Source organism: Apodemus sylvaticus, chromosome 5 (assembly GCF_947179515.1).
Source record: "Apodemus sylvaticus chromosome 5, mApoSyl1.1, whole genome shotgun sequence".
In the NCBI taxonomy this organism is placed as follows: Eukaryota; Metazoa; Chordata; class Mammalia; order Rodentia; family Muridae; genus Apodemus; species Apodemus sylvaticus.
In genome coordinates this window covers 50,127,642-50,139,845 of record NC_067476.1, presented here as the reverse complement: position 1 = coordinate 50,139,845, position 12,204 = coordinate 50,127,642, and the positions used below count along the sequence as shown (strand labels likewise).

The following is a 12,204-nucleotide window of genomic DNA, read 5'->3' as shown; positions in this document are numbered from 1 at the left end:
TTAAGGAAAATTAATTTTCTTCATTCACCTGTCTAACTACTACCCTCCCTTTTCATGACATTAATGAAAAGCTCAAATGTTCAATCATAGAGAATATTTGAGGGGCTGTCTGTTTCAATAAGCTGAAGTCACTATGGTTCAAATTAAATATTTAGACAAACCTTGAGCTGCCAGAGTGCTAGTACCAGCAGATGGTTCCTGCATCCCATACACGAGCTTTTCCTCAGGATATGTGAGTCCAGAGCTCTTCAAAGCTATGAGGTACTTCTCATGACTTTTCTTTGCACAAGCATTTTCTCCAAGGCCTAAGGTTGAAGACGAAGAGTCAGAAGAAAATATTCTAAGTCCAAATACAGTCATCCTGTGAATACACACAAGTAAATACTCTAACAGAAGAGGGAACAACTACAGTAAACATAAAATTGACATCTGATATTTGTGATTATACTTGACACTGACAATCCCAGAATGATTGGCAGTTTATAATAGGAATAGAAATATGTTGAGCATCTAAAATAGATGAGGAGGTTATAGACAAGGCATGCTAAGGCTTGATTTCAACCTTCCAGAACCCTTAAGGTCCATGGTAGAGAAAGGAAAGAGAAAACACAGTAAAAACAATTAATAAGCAGATGTCCTCATGTGATCTGACCATCTGTGGTCTTAGGATACCAAATACTCAGGACTCATTCAAAGAAGAGTACTCAGAAAGGCTCTCCAGAAAGGATGAAGCTTTCAAACTGTACAATCATCTTATCACATTTAAGAAATGAAATATATAATTTATAACTGACATGGTTTCATACGCCTTTAATCCCAGCACTTGCAAGGTAGAAGCACACGGATCTCTGTGAGTTTGAGGCCGCCCTGGTCTACATAGAATTCCCAAATAGCCTGAACTACATTAAAAAAAAAAAGTCTAATTTATACTGAAGTATCACTTAAGACAGTTACTTCCACAAGTATGGTAACACTCGGGCTCCACAACTTATCTTAGAACTTTCACTTACGCATTTCAGTTTACTGATTATCGCTATTTTTCTCTTTTCTTTTTTATTATATTGTGGAGAATGGAAAAATAGTGAAAGAAAAGAATAGCAATTTAGAGTTCTTAACACTAAAACTTACTCATTCTCTCTTATTCCCTATATAAGAGCCAAATATCCATGGCATTTGCCAATTCTTAAGTAGTGTCTTCCTTAAGCTCTGAATCCTGCTGACTATGTGACCGCACAGGAGTTTGGGGTGGGCGGACACTATCCACACCAGTGATATGAACCATGCGACAGACTAACAGTGACACAGCCCGGAAGACGGGTGGACCCTCCTGGGGTTTGCTGTAGTTGCTGCTGTTTGCTTCATATTAAATAAATGGGACGAATCCTACCTTCATGTAAGGTCCAATACTGAAAATAACTACAACTAGTTTAAGAATAAAAAAATGGCGTGGAGAGAATGTGCAGCGGTGAAGAGCACTTCCTGCTCTTATAGAGAGGCAGGGAGTTTGGTTTCCAGCACCAGCACCTGGCTGGCAACTCCACCTGACCTTCTGATCCCTGCAGGAACCAGGCTCACACCTGGTCCTCCTTACCCACATGCAGGCAAACATACATACACATAAAATAAAAATAAATATTTTTTAAAAAATAAATAAAAACATGCAGATTCCTAAAGAAATGAGTAAGTGCTAGGGCTCTACCTCAATGGTTTGCCTAGCATATGCCAGGCTCTGGGTTCATGGTTAGTCTTTAATATCACAAAAAAGTTTCCTAAATAATAAAAGCCCTATCACAGATGTCATTCATTGAACTAAATGTAGTTTATCAATTCCTCACAATCACACTGAAAATGAATGCACTTCTGCCATTTGTTAAGTAAGGAAACAGGCTTAGGAGGGCTGACAAGCTAGACTGGAAACCCCACACTGTCTGCTGCGGACTGAACCTCACGGGTGCAGCCAACTCTCCACTGATCTATATCCATCACTGTTTTGCTTTCTATTTTGAGACACGGTCTCAGAGTTGTCCAAACTCAGAGAGGGCCCTGACCTTATTCTGCATTCCACACAGATCTTAAACTTGTAACTCCTCTTACCGTATGCCTCCTGAGTAGCTGGAACTGTAGACATGTCCACAAAACCTGGCTCAAACATCAAACTTGGGAATCAAAATCTAATTCAATGTCCATCAATAAAAGTTAACTAAGGGTTGCTGTTCATGTTGTTTAGTTTCAAGAAGAATGTTTTTAATTGTAGAAATGAAGTAAAAACAATTGTAACAACTCTCTCTTAAAATTGCTACAATGGTTAAAAACAATCTTCTTGCCAGGCAGTGGTAGTACATGCCTTTTTTTAATCCCAGCAAGTTCAAGGCCAGCCTAGCCTACAGAGAGAGTTCCAGGACAGCCAAAACTACACAGGAAGACCCTATCTCAATGCCACCCCCAACCCCTGAAGAAATTCAGTTAAATTCTTCAAATACTTCAAATCTTGAATATCACACAGGCTAGATTATCCAATTCTAATGGGTCCCTGGGGCTCTAGTTTTGTTCAGCCATTTGTGCTGTTTAGATCTGTTGCTGGTAGATCTGTTGCTATGTCTTCAACACAGGCTCTTCTAACCTATCCAGTTAGTGAATGACCTTCTCATCACTGTAGTTTACAGTGTCAGTTATAGACATTTACTGGCTCTTCATTTACATTTCTTTGTTAAGATTATCTCTCTTTACTGACACCATATTTTCCATTAACTTTTTTAGCATAAAAGGAAATGATCCAATTATTTAATGATGTAAGTATACATTTGATACCACACCAAAGTTATGACAGGTTTTAAAAATTGCAGCCTTCCTACAATTAAAATAATTAAAATCTATTTTTTTGGTTATTTTATTTATTTTCATTTAAAATGTTATCCTCCTTCCCAGTTTCCCCTCCACAAACCCATCACCTCTCTTCCATTAATTCTTTAGACACATTTCCTTTAATTTTTTGGACCACTGTCTACTAATTGTTTTAATGTCTTTATTTGATAAATGCAGCATCTACCCCATCATCTTGGTCAGTTTTTGGGGGGCTTTTTCATCTCCTGACTCTAGAATAAAGCTGCTTGCTTCCTGGCGTGCCCATTAGTTTTTACTATGTACAACATATCCTAAAAATACAATTTAAAAGATTTTCAATTGCCAGAGTACTAAATTTTGTTGTAGAACACAGTTCAACCACAAACTGAATACTTTGGACTGGTAAAGAAGAAAAACACAAAACAAAACAAAACATGAAGGCTTCATTTTTCACTTTGTACAAGGCAGATCTATGGAAAGTTCAACATACTGAAAGGACCTCCACCTTGAAAGGAACCACCTCATACTCTGCCTTCTATCCTTCTATGCAGGTACTGTTGGGTGATGAGGCTCTTTCTATATTGTATAAGCATGTGTGGACTTGGGTGTGTGTCTGTGTGTTGTGTGCATATGAGTGCAGGTACTTTGTGCATGTCATGTCATACATGGTGGGGAGCTGGGGGATGGGAGGTGCTTATCAGAGGACAACTTTTGGAAGCTGGTTCTCTCCTTTCCCTGGGGATTCTGAAGCTGAAACTCAGGCTGTCAGGCTTGAGCAGCAAGTACTTTACTTGCTGAGCCATCTGTTTTGCTTGGGTTATAAGCTTCTTTAAGATGCATTTTTATTATGTGTATATGTACATGTCTGTCGAACTGTGAAAGGCAGTCTATGTTCTGGTTGAGCTAGGTTTCAACCCCGGCAACCCAGTGGATTTAATTCACGAGGGACAGAAGGCTTTTTGCCCATGCTCCCAGACACTAGGTGGACACCAGGAGGCCCTCAACTCCATAATTCTATGGCCATCAGTCACATAGGGCAATGCCTGTCCAAGCCCCTAGTACTCCACCTCCACAGTCACCTGGCTACAGCCAGGTTTGCCCTGCCCCACACTTACCTGGCAACAACCAGGTAGCCCGGCCCACTATAAAAGGAGATGTTTGGCCCTATCTCTCCTGCCCTCTTCTCTTCCCTCTCCAGCTCGTCTCTTAACTTTCCCCATTCTTTTCCCCCTCTTTCCGCATGGCCATGGTTGGCTTTCTTCTCTCTACCTCCCCTCTCTCACTCTCTTCTTCTATAATAAGGTTAAAAATTCATGGGCTGTCTCCTTTCATCTAAACCCGCCATGCTGGAGCAATGGAACAGGCCTCTCTGCGTTTCCAGCCGCCAGATCAGACCAAGGACTCACACAGCTCCACCTGCACTGGGTCTCCTCCACAGGTACCCAGGCCCAAACATGCCTAAATGTGTGTTTGTCTATGTGTGTGGTGCTCTCAGAGGACAGAAGAGAATGTCAGATTCCCCTGGAGTTGGAGTTACCAGCCGTTCTAACTTGCCCAAATAAGAATGTTGGGAGTGAAATCTGGGTCCCTTTGAAAAGCAGCCCCTCCCCCACTCCGCTCCCACTCCTAACTGCTGGGCTATACCTATATCCCCTGATGCTGAGCTTTCTTTATGTTTTTCGTTTTCTTGTTTTCCCTTTTGATTTTAAGTTTTCTTAAGATTAACCTAGAGTTGACCTTACTTCTAGCCTCCTGGAATCTCAGAGTCAGATGCTTACAGAAATAGAAGGTCTCTTTCAGATGGCTAAACTAAACTCTAACTAACACTGCTTTCCTATTCTATCTTTAACCTACAAGAGGCGATCCCTAGCAAATTTTAGGTAGTAGTGAGAGATAGCTCAGCATTTAAGAGCACTTATTCTAGCAAAAGACCCAGGTTCAATTCCCAGCACCTGCAAATCAACTCACAGTTGAGCTCTAACTCTAGTTTCAGGGAATCTGACATCCTCTGTGTCCTTTATCACCTCCACAGGCACCATAAATACATGTGATGCACATATATACATGCAGGCAAAACATTCACCATATAAATCTAAAAAGGGAAAATTTCAAAAATCTTAGGTAGTCTCATACTGTCTACTCACTGATTCTCAAAGTACCTAACCATCGCTTCTTGGTATTCTGCCCCAAATTTTGAGTTTCCTCCAGCTCCAGTAGACCAGTGTGATGATTTTTAACTCAGCAGGATCACCATGGTCTGCCTCAGGGCCAATGTGTACAGTCAGGAGCAACCATGAGACATATCTCACACTATTCCTTTTCCTAAGAGCCTGCAATATGTACTACCTGCCCTGCTATAGTTCAAACCAGTGCCCCATCTTGTCCTAGTCTATGTTATTTATGGCAAACACTAGACTATCTACCTAGAATCTAATGTGTCATCACACAAAACCAGGCCCCTGAAGCTCACAACTCTCTTAGGTTTTACTTTAAATAAATACTTCTTACTCAGTGAAGTATTAGCATAACCCCACCCTCACCCCATCCTGCAATGCCAATGAATCAGGTATTCTGGTCTGTGAGATGTCAGCAAGTAAAAGCACTTGCCAGTGACCAGCTGAGCTCTCACAGGGGTCATCACACCCCAGAAAGAAAGGCCAGATACGGCAACAGAAATCAGTTGAGAAGTCTTTATGAGAGCCGATAATTTTGCTGAAGTTCAGTTTTCTCATCTATAAGAAATTTTCTTAATAATTTTAAGCTTTAGAATTCTATGAAAAATACTAAGTTCTTAAAAATGCTATTTTTTACTCCAAAGAGTATGAATAAAAAAACTGTAAGTCAGCGGATGGTGGTGACGCACGCCTGTAATCCCAGCACTCTGGGAGGTAGAGGCAGGCGGATTTCTGAGTTCGAGGCCAGCCTAGTCTACAGAGTGAGTTCCAGGACAGCCAAGGGCTACACAGAGAAACCCTGTCTCCAACCCCCCCCCCAAAAAAAAAAACAAAACAACAAAAAAAAAAACAAAACCAAAACAAACCTGTAAGTCTGTGCCAACATTTCACTCACCAGCAGTCAGGTCTTTGTAGTTCTGTTGGTTTGTTAACACCTGAGTAAGAACAGACCTCATCGCTCCTCCCATTTTAGTCAAGTCTTCTAAAAAAGAAATCTGAGGCTCCAAGAGCTGAAGGACTTTATTCAGATCTTTTTCTGATGGTACATCAGCTGCTAAAGAAAGAAAATTATTTATATATACATATATTACATACACATATAAAAACACATAATTATATAACTAAGGATAACTTAAAATATTTTGTCCAGAACAATAACATTTTATTCTTTCAAAATTTTAGTAGTTTTGATGATATTTTACAGACAAAAAAGTCAGTATTAAGTCAGTATTAATAATTGATAACATAGTATGAATTTAAGCTTGTGAGGCTGGCAAGATCTCACTGTGGAGAATGCCTGTCTCTAAAGCTGGCTTCAATGCCCAGAAGCACATGAGGGTTCTCAGACCTCTCAACAAGAGTGCAGTGGGGGTGCACACCCAAGGAGAAATGGAAGTAGAGATTTTAAAAAAAAAAAAAAAGCCCTCTTTGGCCAGTAAATATTAAAGATGAAAGGAAAAGCCTTGTATTTTTGCCCTTTAAAAAGATGTCCTAAACGAGGCAGTGGTGGTCCACACCTTTAATCCCAGCACTTGGGAGGCAGAGGCAGGTGGATTTCTGAGTTTAAGGCCAGCCTGGTCTACAGAGTGAGTTCCAGGGCAGCCAGGGCTACACAGAGAAACCCTGTCTCGAAAAAACCAAATCCAAAAAACAAAAAAAAAAAAAAAAGAAGAAGAAGAAAAACGAAAGAAGAAGAAAGAAGAAAGAAGAAAGAAGTAGTAGTAGTAGTAGTAGTAGTCCACAGAACCAAGGGAGGGACCCACACACAGGACATTTACTCAGCACCAAACTTTACTTTCTCAGTAGACAGCCAAGTAAGTACTGGGAGCTACACGTGTATACTGTCTCCCCAGTGACTCTCACAGCAACACAGGAGATGTATAATAGATGTTTGCTGTCAGGGCTATGAAGACATCTAATAATAGGCTAGACATTTTAAGAGAAAATGAGGAAAAGAACCCAAAGCAACTATGAATCCACAAAATGTCTGAGCTTCCACGACCTCAAGTTTATAGTGAGCTCACAAACAAACAGTTCTGGAGTTTTGTTTGTTTAGGTTTTTTTTTCCTTTTTTTTTTGTTTGTTTGCCCAACTAAGAAATAAATGATGAGCAACGGAAGAAAAATTACTGAATATGCATTTATGACATTCATCCTTAGACAAAAATGCTTCCACTAGCTTCTTCATATTTTCATATTTAAAAAACAGAAAAATAAGCAAACAAAAACAAAAACAACAACAAAAGCTAGGTGTGGTGACGCATGCCTTAGGCCTCGCACTCGGGAGGCAGAGGCAGGCAATGGCTACAAGCTGAAGCTCAGCCTGGTCTACACAGAGTTCCAGGAATGCCAGCGCCTCACAGCGAGCCCCAGTCTCTAAGTAATTAACAACAGGTAATTGGTAGCACACAACTATCACAACTATGCACTGGACTCATGTCGCTTTTTAACTACTAAATATTATTAAGAAAAAAATTAATGACACACTTTTGTGTGAAATATTCTTTAACTAAACTAATTGTAAACTTTAAGATTCTCACACACACAAAAAAAAAAGTTTTAATACTTTTTAAAAATAGAATGCCTGTAATACAAAAATGCAAATTTCCAAAAAGCTTATCAAGTTCATAAGAAATAAGGCAGAAAACAACTTCAATGATAACCTTATCTAGTATCTAGAGATTCTTCATTCTAAACAGTCAGTAGTTTGGGATTAAATCAAAGAATACTTTTTTTTTAATTTTAAGATACATATTCTGAGACAAGTACTTAACAAAGGATTCTAAACTGTTGCTTACAACACAATTAAGAGAGTAAAATGTCTTGCTCACAGTAAAGAGAATTTCAGGAATGTAAAGACATTACCGGATGGCTGTGGTACATACAGCTATAATCCCAGCACTCAGGAGACAAAGACAAGAGGAGCACCACAAATTGGAGGCCAGCCCGCTCTACACAGTGAGTTTCAAGCTAGCCCAGAAGACTAAGCAAGCCCTGCCCCAAAAAGTAAAAAAATTAAAAAATCTAATATCCTCTTCACACTTTAAGAATGCAGATAGAAGGCTGGAGAGATGGCTCAGCGGTTCAGAGCACTGACTACTTTTCCTGAACTTAAATCCCAGCAACCACATGGTGACTGACAACCATCTGTAATGGGATCTTACGCCCTTCTTCTGGCGTGTCTGAAGACAGCGACAGTGTACTTACATATAATGAGTAAATCTTTTTAGAAAAAGGTGTAGATAGAAGATAAAAGTGTATGCCGCATTCTGGTTTCAAATTGAATGTAAGACTTATAGGTTAAATCACTTAAAACAGGTAAAAATCATACAATAGGTAGTACCACAGGATAAAAATGTCACTATCATTAGAAAGCCAGAAGACGTTATAAACAGTTAACTGTGTTCCATACTACTACCATCCCTGAGTCATAACGGACCACAATGAACTCGAATATGTGCCTAAATCAAAACCTTAAAAGAACAACTGTAAGTTGAGTGGTTTTCCTCTTTTTTAAGTACTAACTTCATACATACTTAGCAGTGATACAATAAAATGGACACCAACAATTTAAGTCTATCATAAGTTGTTATATAAAATATCTGAGCAATTTATTATCTAAAAATCTGTTAAATTCAAACATTTCTTAGCTACTTAATTTTGCCCAATCATAATCACTCTTTATTTAGAGGCAAAAAAGCACCCAACTATGCTTCCTACAAGCTATCTATAAAGTCACCTATATCATTTATTTTTCTGTACTTCATAGTCATTACTTTAAAAATGTTAAGCAAAGGAGCACTCTACCCAGCAGAGTGCAGTGCAGAAAGGGCATAAATTGGAATAAGATGTAATGTATAAAAACAGCATTGTGAAGCCCATAATTTTGTATGCTATCTTTAATATTTTATGTTAAAAACAAATGGTATCTTGGGCTGCAGAGAAGGTTCGGTGGTTAGAAGCATGCACTGCTCTTACAGAGAATCTGAGTTCAAGTCTCAGCAGCTACATCTGCAGGTTCACAGCTGCCTGTGACTCAAGTTCTAGGGCATCTCACACCTCTGGCCACCCTGGCCACCTACATACACATGCACAAACACACATACATACCACATACACACACACACACAAATATATATACATAGTTAAAATATAACATTTTAAGTGATATCTTTAAATTTTTTCTTTATCATTAATGCTAAAACTCTGTGATCTGATACATTCAGAGTATTACAATGAACATATTAAAAACATACCTGGTTCATTATAGCCTTCTCTTAAGTACTGAATAAGACAAAAAATGAATCTTGGAAGAACAAATTCAGACATCATCAGTAAGTCTTTGGGGACACAGGGAATATTTGAACTTGATTTAATCTGATGTCTTCTGCAAAACCTGTAATAGGGAGAAAAAAGAGAAAACTAAGAAAAAGGGAACAAAAAAGAACAATGTCTAATTATTGCTTCTATTTACAATACTAAAATGGAAAATACAAGCAAACACTGACGCCAATATAATCCTTCTTTATGATTTTTTTGTTTTGTTTTATTTTGTTTTCGAGACAGGGTTTCTCTGTGTAGCCCTGGCTGTCCTGGAACTCACTCTATAGACCAGGCTGGCCTCAAACTCAGAAATTCATCTGCCTCTGCCTCCCAGAGTGCTGGGATTACAGGCGTGCACCACCACCGCCGGCCTTTATGATTTTTTTTTTAATCATAAAGCACCAAGCTTTTTAAAGCAAGAAGTTTAAAAAAATATAACTTTAGTAGACCTTTAAATTAAAAATGGTGCCCAGAGAGACTTTTCCTATAGAAAGGCCATATTAGTCATGTCCCACACAGAACACTGAAAGAAAATCACGATAGGCGTGGCATGCTTGAATGCAGTGCATCACCTTCAAGTGTCATTTTCTTATTTCTATCCTTTAGAAACCTGTAAGTACAACTTGATGGCTGTCTAAATCATTTATATTTTCCATTCCTTCCTCAATAAACTAATCAATGATATAAATAATTGAAGTTTATTTTTTTAAAGTTTATATATTTAAGTGTACATGTTCCTGCTAATCTTCACTACATATTATTTTTAAAAATAACTGGTACATTTGAGCAACAAAGACAAATATTCACAATCTAAATAGTCATATGTTACTTTGCTACCAAGCAAAAAAATTACTAATTAAATACATAAAAATGTCTAAAAATAAACTTAATAGAAAAAGTACAAAAACTATCTCAGCTAAAAATCATTAAAAATCTGAATACAGCAAAAGTACACCTTTAAGAGGAAGAATGATTTTATTTCATAAAATCACAAAAATTTTAAATCTTTAAATTTAATTTCACTGGAATCAATAAAAACTAATTCTATCAAGTGGAAGAGTCAGTGTGTAAAATATGATAGCAACTCTTGGAGGAAATGATTAATGAGAATAAGCTAATCCTTAAAACATAATATATGATAATTAATATCAATAGACTACAACTGAGTCCAGGATCAAGGAATGCAAAATTTATGGGTTTAATATATAATAAACACAACTCAATATGGCAAAATGACTTCTAAGATTTGTGTTATTAAGAAAGAGAGGGGGGCCGGGCGGTGGTGGCGCACGCCTGTAACCCCAGCACTCTGGGAGGCAGAGGCAGGCGGATTTCTGAGTTCAAGGCCAGCCTGGTCTACAGAGTGAGTTCCAGGACAGCCAGGGCTATACAGAGAAACCCTGTCTCAAAGAAACCAAATCCAAAAAACCAAAAACCAAAAACCAAAAACCAAAAAAAGAAAAAGAAAAAGAAAGAAAGAAAGAAACAAACAAACAAACAAACAAACAAAGAAACAAAGAAAGAAACAAAGAAAGAAACAAAGAAAGAAAGAGGGAGGGAGGGAGGGAGGGAGAGAGAGAGAGAGTCTGTGTGTGTATACAAGAGTACAGGTGTTCACAGAGGCCAAAACAGGTCTGTGTGGATTTGAGGGCAGCCTGGTTTACATAGCCAAGTTCCAGGCCAGCCTGGGCAGCACAATGAGTCCCTGTCTCAAAACAAAAGAGGGGGCAGGGTGGGGGTGGGGGGGAGGAGGGAAAGAAGAAAGAAAAGGAAAGAAAAGAAAAGGAAAGAAAAGAAAGAAGGGACAATCTAAGTGCCATTGATAATTAATAAACATAAAAAACTGATCAAGAAAAGCCATAGCAGGAAAAAATTACCCCACACATTCACTTGTCAATGGTAAAATAAGAAAAATAAACCTGTTTGATTGATCCTAGCCAAAGGGTTACCTAAATATTACTGCGTGTTTTCCCCCAGAATGGCACACTGTTCCATCCTAGCCTTTTGACTCAGTTCACTTAGCTTATTACGCCATCATTAAGGATGGCCTTCTCTAACCTCTTTCTAATCTTAGTATATAACCCTTTAACCTTCTACGGAGTGGAGCAACCTACCACTTTTAAAATATAATTTTGTATTTATGTGTGTGTGCATCCCACCCTGGGGAGGCTGGGCTGAGGAGGCCTGGTCTCAGAGCCTCTGCATTTGGACTAACAGGCAGTGGTGAGCCAGGAGATGAATGTACTAGGAACCAACACTGGGTCTTTAGGAGGAGCAGCAAGCACTCTTAACCCGCGAACCATCTCTCCAGCCCCTCCATAAGTTCTTCAAACCTTCTGAAATTTTTATTTACTTTCAGATTTTATAACTACATTAGCCTGAGTTCATCTTAAATTAGAATTAAGATGTAAGATAAATATTTTGTGGTACTCTCTAAAGAGGACGGAGATCCACGAACACCCACACTGCAGGGGTTTAGTCTATTTTGTTTTGGAAGGGGGCCTGTCGTGGGGATATTTAGGCAAGATAGTATAGCCAAGAAAGCTTCAAAAAATCCCTAAAGTAGCTGAGGTTGCCTTTGAACTCCTAATCTTTCGACCGCCACCTCTCATTGCTGGCATTACAGGTGTACAGCACCATATACGCCCCCAGAAACTCTTATAAACCATACACAGGCATTTTACAAATTCTCTCCTTTGTATATAAAGTAGGTGACAACGAAAAAAATACAAGACTTACTAACCCAGGAATTTTTTTTTTCCATTTTTCGAGACAGGGTTTCTCTGTGTAGCCCTGGCTGTTCTGGAACTCGCTCTGTAGACTAGGCTGGCCTCGAACTCAGAAATCCCCTGTCTCTGACTCCCAAG

At 38.8% G+C, this 12,204-nt stretch overlaps 1 protein-coding gene across 5 annotated transcripts in view; it reads right to left on the bottom strand.

Annotated features, from left to right (window-relative positions):
• The window catches only part of Ubr3 (ubiquitin protein ligase E3 component n-recognin 3), a 151,511-nt gene that overhangs the window by 117,194 nt on the left and 22,113 nt on the right, over positions 1-12,204 (bottom strand). For 3 of the 5 annotated variants that reach the window (XM_052182654.1, XM_052182657.1, XM_052182656.1), the window contains exons 2-4: positions 9,271-9,410; positions 5,911-6,069; positions 162-305 (exon numbers count right to left, since the gene is read on the bottom strand). In XM_052182654.1, the coding sequence (XP_052038614.1) occupies positions 162-305; positions 5,911-6,069; positions 9,271-9,410 (443 nt within the window). The remainder of the gene's footprint in view (positions 1-161; positions 306-5,910; positions 6,070-9,270; positions 9,411-12,204) is intronic. The other 2 variants (XM_052182655.1, XM_052182658.1) reach the window with 1 other exon arrangement.